Below are 12,072 nucleotides of genomic sequence, written 5' to 3' on the forward strand. Positions count from 1 at the left end.
ACCACCTCCCACATATTAGAATGTCTATGGTCAAAAGGTAGATAACAGTAAGTGATAATGGAGATGTGTAGTGACTGGAATCTGCACATTTTGCTGATGGGAATTAAAAATGGCAGATCCTTTTGGGAAAAAAACAAATGATAACAACAACAACACCACCAACAACAAAAACCAAAGTTACATATGGACCAGCAATTCTACCTTTAAGGTGTATACCCAAGTGAAATGAAAATATATGTCCATGCAAAACTTGGTACATAGATGGTCACAGCAGCATTATTCCTAATAGCCAAGTAATGGAAATAAAAAATAGGTCCTTCAACCGATGAATGGATGAAAATGAAATATTATTTGGAAATTTAAAAAATGAAATACTGATAGATGTTATGGTGTGAATGGACTTTGAAAAAGATGAAAAAGCTTAGTCACAGAAAACAACATATATAATATTTATATAAAATGTCCAGCACAGGCAAATCCATAGGGGAAGAAATTAGATTAGTAGTTGCCAAGAGCTGGGAAAGGGGAATGCACAGAGGCTCTGGGTTTGTTTTAGGGTGATAGAAATTTTGTAAATATTCTAAAATTAGATTTTGGTACCATTTGCACAACTCTGAGAATATATAAAAACAGTACTGAATTATAAACTTTAAATAGGCGATTATATACTACTGTAATTACATATCAATAATAAAGTCATTTTTAACAAAAATAGGCAGGAGGTAGGACTTGGTTCACAGGCCATTATTTGAGGGACTTTGGTGGTACACAAAAAAGGGGGCTATGAAACAAGGTACCCGTGTTCTTCTTGGAAGATGTGACCTAAGATAGCACTGCAAATCAACCATTGAGGGGAGACAAGTGCTAACAAGAGATGATTTCATTCATTCAGCCACATTCTTCTTTCTGATCAGACAGGGATCCCAAATGGGACTTGAGTTGTGTGTCGAGGGTCCAAACACATGTGATGTCAATATACAGATGGGGGAAATGTCCAAGAATAGGGCAAGAGGAAACTTGCAAATTCAATAGTAAACACAATGACAAAACCTGCAAACAAAAGCTTATTTGGAAACAAAAGCATCAACTTACTGCTTCCTCTTCCTTGCTGAGCAGCTTGGCACATGACAAGAAATCCTCATACTTAGCATATGGAATAACTGGTTCTGGAAGTTCTCGGAGATAGAGTTTAAGGAGTGATGCAACTGTGTGTACATCGGTGTTGCTGTGGAGATAGAAGTTGAAAGGCATTGTTTGGGGTAACTTTATACCATTTAGTTTATTATTTTTTGTGTGAAATATATGCTCAGGAGTCAGAATTTTGTCCAAGTTTGCAACTGAATCACTCAATCCAGTTTCCAGGGAGCACACACTTTTGTAATGCCGGTTAGATGCCACCACAGGAGGAAAAGAGATTGAAAGACACTTAACCTCCTCACGTGGTCTGAAAACAGTTGAAAGCCCAAGCATTTTTTCCTATGTGTATTTCTTTTTGTTTTTTTTAGATACACATGACAGCAGAGTGTATTTTGATGTATTATACATACATAGACTATAACATTCTAATTAGGATCCCATTCTTGCAATTGTACATGATGTGGAGTTTCACTCATTGTGTATTCATATATGAAGAGGAAAGTTATATCTGATTCATATGTGATGTGTGATGGTAAGCAAAGTGTCTCTGATGAGAATACAATAGGTCTCAAAATATAATACAATGTATAACAAATACCAAATCTATGTTTGTGTGTTTATATTCACTGTCAGAATTTATATTTCTGAATCCTGACTTCATCTCTCAAAATGTTGAACTCATTTTGGGGAGACATTGGTGATTGGTTACAGACACTCGAAGCTTATTATGACACTCTTTTAAGGCACAGCTCATGATGAAGATGATTGACTCTCAACATAATTGCTTGCCTACTATTCTAAAAGAGTTGGGAATTCTTAGATCCCTCCAGAAAGAGAAAGGAAATTCTCTGAAATTAAACAATGAAAGTTTTAACATATCCTTTAAATAACCTGCATAATTTATTTTTGTCCTCTGCAGAATACCAGAGTGGCAGGATAATTTACTGCATGTGCATGTATATTTTGTTCTCTATATCCCTGTTCCATGTTAATCCATGAAGAAGGATAACAGGAAAGACAGGAGCCAAAATTTTGGGTGTGGGAGTTATTTATTTCAAGAAGCAGGTTGAATACTTATGTGAGGTTGGAAGCACAGTATTGAGTACATCATGGATTCTGTAAAAGTAAAAACTTGCACCCCACTCCAAGGCTTCAGGAGTGGGCAAGTTCCTGGAAGGCTATGGCTTTAGAAGCTGGGATGTAGGCACTAGTGAGTACTCCCTTGTTCCAGTGGTGGCATGTGTGTATGTGAGCTAGGACAATATGCCTCTCAGTCCTCAATTTTAGACTCGTGGGTTGATTTCATCAAGTATTCACTGCATGCCTACTCTGTGTTGGGCACTGTAGAAAACACAGTGGCTGGGACCTCAGGAATTAACAAATAAAGGTACCATTCAAGTCTGCTCATGATTTGTAATTTAGTGGGGGCAACAAATACTAAGTCAATTATAATGCATTATGTAATTATGGAGTGTGATGTGTGATGAGGCTCTGGAATGCTATTTAATAACAAGAAAGGACTAACCTGGGACCGGGGGCTTCTCTGAGGAAATGAGGCTTGGGCCAAGATCGGAAGGGTGTATGAGAATGAACTGAGAGCAGAAGGATGGAGAAGTGCACTCCTGATTAAAGCAAGGAAGGGAAACAGTTTGAAGTGGGAGGCAGCCTGTGCCTTGAAAAGCTGGTAAAAGGGTGGGAAGCTCAGAGGCTCCGATGGGGGTGGATACAGTTAGAGTGGCAGGCAGCGGTCTCATGAGCCACAGAGCTTCACCCCCCTGGGCAAGCACTGAGGTTTTCTGTGTGGATACCAGAAATGATGACTTGACCTAATGGGGCATATTTCATTAATTTTATTTTTCTAACAAAGAAATACATTTTTAAAAAATTCTCAATGGATAGGCAATATCAATAAAGAGGTCCTCTTAAAGACTTGTAGATAAAAATTATATCTCAAGGACCTCTTGAAATCTATGTCCAGGCTTATCAATTTTTAAAAACAATTTCCAAATTTTTAAAAAGGATGGAACTATAAGAGTTGCAGGAGTAAGACAGAAAAAATTATATTTGTTGTTGTTTACTGGTAAAGCTGTCCATTTCACCAGTATCCAAACTCTCTGTGTCTCTGTCCGTACATAGTGAAGTGCCTGACTTGAAAGAGCGGCCACCAAGAGTAACAAAACCTGAGATAGCACAGGCAGTGCAGTCAAATATGCCAATAAACTACTTTCACTTTTTGACTCCACTCTAATCCAACCTACTGCCATGACTGGGTGGGATCTGTTTTGCCTTCAGAGTCAATGACAATGTTGTTAAAGTTATAAGTAGGAATGAAGAAACATATACAAATACATACAAAATAAGTAAGTATATATTTCAATGTACAAAGTATGTTATATATAATTCATATTTCTATATAAATACTAGGTTAAATATTTGTGGGTAAATGCAATAAAGAAAGGAGATAATAATGAAACAAGAAACATATATTTAACAAGAAGTCTGTTTTAGAATTTCATTGATGATTTATTCATTCCATTCATTCTCCTGCAACACATTGTTTTTAAGTTAACTTCCTGAATTCCTTCCTCTATTATTTTGCTTCTAAAGAGGGGAAACATTTTGGTATTGAGAACGTTCGAACACTAGGTGGCAAGCTTGCAAAGTTAGACAGTGAGATGGTGAGAAAATTGTGAAGGACGGAAGGCAGCAGAACCATTCTTCCTCTACCAGCAAGTTTCTTAACACCAAAGCTGCAGTGATCTTCCAAGAATTAAAATACTTGAGCTATGAATCAAGGTAAGAAAGATGGAGTGGGATGATTATTTCATTCCTTCCCTGAAATAATATGTTGCCTTAGCTTTTTAGTATTACAGTATATGTGCCCATAGGTAATTACATGGAAAGGAAAATGACACAGAAGTAATAAAGAATGGTCATATGTATGTTTTTTCTTTTTTCAATTAACAAAGGCTATTCAAGTTTTGTTTAAGGACTAAAACTTAAAATTTTATGACCTTTTTGGTACTTAATTAAGCCTAATACTTTGTAGAAATAGAGACTTCTACATTTTCCAATTTTCTCATTTTGACTTTGTATGTTCCCACTGAAAGGAAGGAAACAATCATTTCTGGACAGACTCCAACATGCTTTGTCTCTTCTGATTCATGTCCTGAGGCTCATGTTGGGTCAGTCTGCCCTGTTCGCTAATAGGCTACCTAGAGCAATGGGAGACTCTAGTGTCCTCTGAAAAAATATCTTCACTCTATGAAATGACAATCTTCCACATCTAACTCTCTAGCCTGATATCTCTGACTAAAAATCCACTACTCTGACTCATTAATATTTACTTTTATATGTACAACCAATTAATTAGATACCAACATTTTGTGTTAACAGCCTAATGCATCTACCATAACGTGCTATTTTGCTTCAGAGATATTTATCTCAGTCTTTGCCAAAGTTAAGAGAAGTAACTCATCATGACAGAAGTCTATGTACAATGGAAAATAAAAATTCTCACCTGGTTAACAACAACAACAACAACAACAACACTTCTACACACTCTAGGCCATCACTGTGATCCAGCGATTAGGCTCTGTAATTAATCCCACTTGAGGCACTTGAACAGGACAATGCACAGATATGTGGTATGTTAACATGTTCCTTTGGTAGGACTACAAAACTATTTTTTAATGTGAAATCGCTTTATTGATTCAAGTCTCTTTCACTCAGCTGGTGACAGAATCTATTCAGACTTTAGGATAAATAATCATGCTTTTCATATCCTGTGACAGAAAAGAGAAAGAGAGAGAAGAGAGAGAGGCTCTAAGATGCTGGTTAAAGAAGCTACCAGACCAGGAGGAGCTCTGTAACATATGCCTACTTGATCAACACATCGGTATTATTTACACTTTATACTGCACTTGTACTTCACTTCTGAATCCTGTTTCCTTGTGTTCACTACCAGTTTTCAACCTGGAAGAGGTTTTATGAGGCTTCCTATGATTGACCTAATTTTATTTTTTCATAGGTCATCCTCTCATCCTTCTGGAATCTGTCATTCATTCACTAAATAGTTCCTGAACACCTGTGGTGAGCACTGCCTCATGATGCATGGAGGTGAAAGACACATGAACAACAGAGACCCTTTTTTCCTCCCTTGAGTTTACATCCAAAGTTAAGTGAAGTGACTCATAGTGACAAAAGTCTATGTACAAAGGAGAACTGGTCCCTGCCAACACATTTCCATACCATGATCAATTTTTCTCCTTCATAACACTCTATGCAGTCTGACTACTAATTCCCTGCCAGGTATGTGATCTTAAGAATATTCCTTATATTTCCTGGAAAGTCCTTGCACTGTTTATAATCTATGCAAAATAGGCTTTTATTAATCTGAATGGGAATAAAAAATCTGAAAAGAATCTCCCCTTGCTCATCCTGAAACCCCATTCTTCCTTCCCCAATAAATATACTGATAAATTCAAATGCCACCATAATTACAAGTATAAAACCACATAGACAAAACTTTGTAACACTTAAGCTTCATAATTAGAAAAGGGAATTTTTCATTCTGGTTACCAGGCATAAAACACAATATAATCAATCCCTTGATTTAACTGAATAGAATGAATTTCCAATGCATTCACACAGGAAGTTATTAAAGACATTGTGGACTTATCTGCAACAAGCACAATAAGAGGACCTAGAATTACCTTCAAATTAAGAAAATAATAATGTCATCTTTATCAGGCTCAGAGGAGAACATAAATGTGAATGAAGACATGCAACAGCACTGCCAGGATGAACTCTGCCCCAAACTGTCTTGCTTTTAGCAACACTGCTCTGCCACTGAGTTCACCAAAACACAGAAAAGCTAACCTAAAGGTTTAAGCAGTTCTAAACCAGACTAAACATCTATTTTTAAGAGTCTACTTCTGTTCAAACTTATTTCTTACTTATCTGTCAAAACTGATGCATTTTTTTGGCAGTGAAACTTGAATCTGGTTAAACTGTCTCAATTCATTGTACACTTACATAAGTGTCACCACTGAATTATATACAAAATCAAAAGATTGTTTCACCTCCAGGCAAAGTCCTGGAATACATTGAGTTAGTACTCATTCCAATTCAATTGTCCTAGTTTAAAAGAATTGATGACAGAGAACTATACAGCTATTCTTTTGTAGACTGAACCATGTTCCCTCCACATCCAAACGTGGAAGACCTAACCCTTAATGTGAAGGTATTCAAACATGGGGCCTTTGGGAGGCAATTAAGGTTAGAAGAGGTCATGAGAGTGGGGCCCTTGACTGACAGAATTAGTGCCCTTATAAAAAGAGACACAAGGAAGTTTGCTTTCTGTCCATCCCTTCACGCTCACACTGTGGAAAAATCACATGAGGACACACAGCAAGAAAGCAGCCACCTGCAAGTCAAGAAGAGAGCTCTCACCAACACTTAACCATGCTGCAACCCTGATCTTGTGCTTAACTTCCAGAAGGTGAAAAAATAAGTTTTTGTTGTTTAAGCCGCCCAGTCTATGGTATTTTGTTATGGTAGTCAGGACTGATTGATACAATTCCTGAATCTGCATTTGGTGAGCTTTCCTAGAAAACTGTTCACAGTGCTGTTATAGTATTAGATGATGAAATATTAGCATAAACCAAAAATATGCTTTCAGTTAAATACAGATTAATAGAAACAATGAAGGTGATATAGAGAGTGTCAACCTTGGTTGCACAGTGGTATCATCTGGAAAGTGTTTCAAAATATTGGTGACTGATAAAACTGGAGCATATCTGACTGATACAACCTGAGCATTGAGATTTTACTCTTATGTACAACCAGAGTTAAGAAACACTGACACAGAGTAAGCATTTGGAGTAGAAAACTTCCAAGGAAAGGAGGGAGTTCAGTGTGCAATGGATAGAAGTTTAAATCTGGTCCCAGGATTCATCCACAGGAGCCTATTTGTCATATACTTGTCTTCCCAGTACTCCCTAATGCTAGAGGAGGTGGAAGTAACAATGTTGGGGAAATGCTGTTCATGCTTAACAATGGTCTTATTGCTCTTTTCCTTCCTACTTCTAGAATTATTTATGTGTACAGAATATGTGTGTAGAAACTTCTCTCTTACAATGCTAATCATGTAAAACAAACACACGACACTGTGAGCGTGAACATGTGAATGCACACACAGAGCTCCCTTTAAAAAAAACCTAGATAATCAAAGTAACAAAATATCTGGTAATAGAGTCATAGAAAGGGATTATTTTGAGGTGCTTCTAAACAAGAGACTCCTCAAATCAAAAGTAGCTTCATCCCCAAACTGGGTAATAAATCATAGATTTTGGTCTACTTTGACTTCTAATACTTCTCATGGGCAAATCTGTTTCATGCCTCTTTGCTGCCTCTCTGGCCTTTACCCTCCACCTCCTTGGCTTCTCCTCTGGTGGTCACCATTTTTGTACCCATATTTCCCAAGCTCCTCTTCTTCTGCTGGCCTCTAGGACTCTCCTAGGATAAGTCCTTAAGTACAATTATCTACAATGATTATAGTGTGCATCTCTATACCAGACCTTTCGACTGCATTTTCAGATGTTGTAATCATTGAACTTCATATAAACAAAGCTGATCAGGAACAACATCTCTCTGTTTTGGTTTGGATATGATGTATCCCTCGCAAAGCTCCCGTGCTAATGCAGGAATGTTCTGAGGTAAAATGATTGGATTGTGAGAGCTATATTTTAATTAGTCTATCCTAGCTTGAATGAACTGATTGAGTGGCAACTGTAGGCAGATGGATCATGGCTGAAGGAGTCGGTCACTGAAGGCTTGCTATAGAAAGGTGCATATTCCCCTGAGGCTCCTTCCCTCAACTCTCCCTCTGTTTTGCAGCTGCCATGAGGAGAGTGGCTTCCCTCTGCCACACCCTTTCCATCATGATGAGCTGCCCAGTGGACCCAATGTGATGGAGTCAGTCATCTATGGACTGAGACCTCTGATACTGTGAGTGAAAATCTACTTTTCCTCCTCTGAGTTGTTCTTGCCAGGTATTCTGGTCACAGTGATGCAAAACTGACCAACAGGTTCCACTTGAAATAAAATGTTTCCTTCTTTAGCATTAATCCTCATATAAACAAGCAAGAACCTAGAAGCCAAACTAAATTTTCTTCTTGCTGAGACCCTTAATCTGTGATTAGTGGTTCTCAGCCTAAGGTTTACATTGGAATTACTTGGGAATTTTTTTTTAAAAATACTGATGAATAGAGAACATGTATTCTGACACAGTATCCTATGAATCCATAAACTCTTCAGCAGTCTTACCAACACTGCTTAGGTTCAACTTGATATCACTCACTCCACTAAGTGCCACAAGCCTACCCTCCCACCCTTAACCTTCCTAGCATACACACATAGGAAGTAATCATCAGTAGCAAGTAAATGAAAAATAACACGTAAAATGCCTTCCTGGAGAGCTTATGAATACCACATCTGAATACAATTGGAAATTACTTAAGCAAAACAGATACGTCTAAATCACACAAAAATAAACACTTATTTTGTGGAGCAGTCATCAGAGCTCTCAGTTTGTGTTAGTATGTTTGAAGGCATCGATTCATTTTATAAGTAGCTACATCCTAATTTGTCTAAGTAAATTAAAATTCAGTCTGAAACAAAAATGAACTCTGACATTTTTCACTATCTACCTAGGCATTTCCATAGGAGAGAAAAGGCTAGCAAAGTTGAGGCACTTATAAAGTCTGAAATGGAATATTCAGAAGTTTCCTTAAAGCAATATTACACCAGGATAACTCTATAAAGAATAGGCTACCTTGTACACACATGTACACTCAGTTACAACAACAACAAAACCTAACTTAAATGTTAAACATTCCAAATGTAAGACCGAAAACTCTGAACTTACTGGAAGAAAACAAAGGGAGATACTTCAAGACATTGGACAAGAAACAATGTTCCGGATTGGAACCCAAAAGCAAAGGAAACAAAAGCAAAAAATGACAAATGGAATTATATCAAACCAAAATACTTCTGCATGGCAAAGGAAACAATCAATATGGTGAAGAGATGACCTTCACCATAGAATAAGAGAAACTATATGATACTCATATGACAGAGGGTTAATTATAAAAACTCAAAAAACTTTACAATAACAACAAAAAACCAAGTAACCCAATTAAAAACGGGCAAATGAATGGACACTTCTCAAAAGAAGAAATACAGATGTCCATCAATTATGTGAAATAATGCTCAATATCACTATCAGGGAAATGCAAATCAAACTACAATGAGATATGACCTCATCCCTGCTAGAATGGTTATTTAAAAACCAAAAAGAACAACAAATGCTGGTGAGAATGTGAAGAAAAAATAACTCTAATGCACCTTGGTGGAGATGAAAATTAATACAATCATTGCAGAGAACATTATGGAGGTCCTTTACAAAACTAAAAAATAGATCTTCCATACAACTCACCTATCCCATTTCTGAGTACATTCCCAAAGTGAATGAGATCAGTATACCAAAGAGATACATGCATGTGCATGTTTATCAAGGCAGTGTCCATGATAGCTAATATAAGTGGTCAGCCTATATGTCCATCAACTCTTGAGTGAATAAAGAAAATGTGGTATATATACACAATGGAATATCATGAAGCCATAAAGAATGAAATTCCATAATTTGTAGCAAAATGGATAATTCTGGAGGACATTAGGTAGAAAAATAGGCCAGACATACAAAGACAAGTGCCATATGTTCTTTCTCATATGTTGAAGTTAAAAGACGTCAACCCAAATGTATAATAGTAACAATCAGATGTTGGGCAGGGTGTGTGTGGTTCAGGAAAGTTAGATAAAGGGAGGATGGATTTGATCCATATTTGTTGTATGCATGTATTGAAATATCATACTACTATCATACTGAAGCCAATTAATATAGACAATATATGTTAATGAAAATGAAATAAAATAATTTTTAAAATAAAATGCAATAGCACCTTAAGTGCTATTAAAGTACTGTCCACTATAAAATCAGTCAACACAGCTATTAAAAGGAGTCAGTGAGTCTTGCCAAATTTAGCAATTTTGGACCTGAAGTTCCATGTCATATCCAAATTTAACTTAGAAATAATATTAATAAGCATATAACCATTGTGTCTTATAAAAGATTAATATTTTCAAACTCTTAAGAAATTATTCTTTAAAAAACTCAAAATTTCTCCCACAAAAATTAAATTTGACATCAATGAAGGCACAAATTTTTTCCTATTCATATCAATAATGTATCCTTTAGAATAAGTATTAATATAAGGAATTATTTGAAACACATATATGTATATGTGTGTGTGCGTGTGTATTCATATATTTGTTCTTTTTAGAATAAATATAAACAAATCCATTCAGTTTTGTGGTGAGAAAATCAACAGAGTCTCTCATAAGATCATTTCCAGACTACATATCTGGATTTTCTTCTCTTCTCAGTGCCAGCAGGTCTTCAATGCCTTGATATATAACTGTCCCAGGAGAGGACCAAAACCTTTGATTACCCATAGATTATCAATAGTTAACAATGGACAAAGTAGTTTGCTCAAGAGCTTTAATAAACAAAGGCATTCTGGATCTAGGGTGGGAATCACAGTGGAGTAATATCCACATGTGAAGTCTTTCTTGGACTGCTCTACTTTCTACCTTCAAAGTGAAACATATATGCCAAGAAATGTAGTATTCATTTAAAAAGATCGATAACTTATTCTCAATTCAGATTACCTATTTTCAGGTAGAAATAAAGAAACTACTGAGAATAAGAAAGATAACAAGAAAACTCATTTACAGAAATTTTAAAATTATACTTAAAAATAGCTCCTACGATGCAATGGATTTCATGACTATAACTTGAGAGAGACTGAGACACTTCTTGCTTACTTTCTATCTCCCCCTGGGAATGTCTCTGAAATCAAGAAAATTGGGAGAAATAACAAATAATCTCTAAGCACACTATAATTATACAAATATAATTAGATTAAATAAATTATGAGCTTTCATACTTTGGTTAATTGGAGCATGTTGCTTTTCCTAACATTTGACTCCTGATATGCAGACAATGAGGATATTCTTTCATAGACCGTCTACACGACTCTTCCAGTTTTCACGTCTCACACTATTAAGCGTATGTGCTGAAGACTTCATATCATCCTTTCTTGTTTCAATAGCATACGGGATGAGGTGCTTTATGAGTTGTAATTCATACAGTCTTCAAAATGTTGGCAAAAGTTAATGAACTTGGCTTAGCAAAAAGAGAGAAATTGCAACTATATTTAACTACTTTACAATTTTATTTTGTCTGCCTTCATGTTTTTCCTTCACTAAGCTCTGCTTAAGATATTTCAGGAACAGCAAAGGAAATGCAACTATGATAATATATTCAGCAATCTATCTTTTCCCTGAGAAATTTCAGATTATGTAAGCAAGCACTTCCCAGAGAAGCTTTGTTGATGTCTGATATTCAAGGAGTATGTTTATGTTTTTGTCAATATTTTTAAAAATTTTCTTAACAATATTTAAAAAGTTAAATACTTACTTTAATATTTCTATTTAAAAATGAAAATAGAGTCAAATGTCACTAATAATTATTCTAGCTAATAAAACAACCAGTGTAAGTGGATGTTCACAGAAGTATTATGTATAATGGCTCAAAGTGGACACAACATAAATGTCTACCAACTGATGCATTAATAAACAAAATAAAGTATACCCATTAAAGGAAACTCTATTCATCAATAAAAAGAAACAAATTACTATGCTGTATCCTATGACATGGACAAATCTCAAAAACATTATGCTAAGTGAAAGGAGCTGGATACAACAGAATATTGAATAATTCCAGTTAAATGAAAAGTCCAGAAAAAAGCA

At 35.9% G+C, this 12,072-nt stretch overlaps 1 protein-coding gene across 5 annotated transcripts in view; it reads right to left on the minus strand.

Moving 5' to 3' along the window:
* Arhgap24 (Rho GTPase activating protein 24) overlaps window positions 1–12,072 on the minus strand; it is an 807,091-nt gene that overhangs the window by 27,826 nt on the left and 767,193 nt on the right. For all 5 annotated transcript variants that reach the window (XM_047566946.1, XM_047566945.1, XM_047566948.1 and 2 more), the window contains one exon: window positions 1,093–1,225. In XM_047566946.1, coding sequence (XP_047422902.1) covers window positions 1,093–1,225 — 133 coding nt within the window. The remainder of the gene's footprint in view (window positions 1–1,092; window positions 1,226–12,072) is intronic.

This window comes from Sciurus carolinensis, chromosome 10, assembly GCF_902686445.1.
Source record: "Sciurus carolinensis chromosome 10, mSciCar1.2, whole genome shotgun sequence".
Classification (NCBI taxonomy): domain Eukaryota; kingdom Metazoa; phylum Chordata; class Mammalia; order Rodentia; family Sciuridae; genus Sciurus; species Sciurus carolinensis.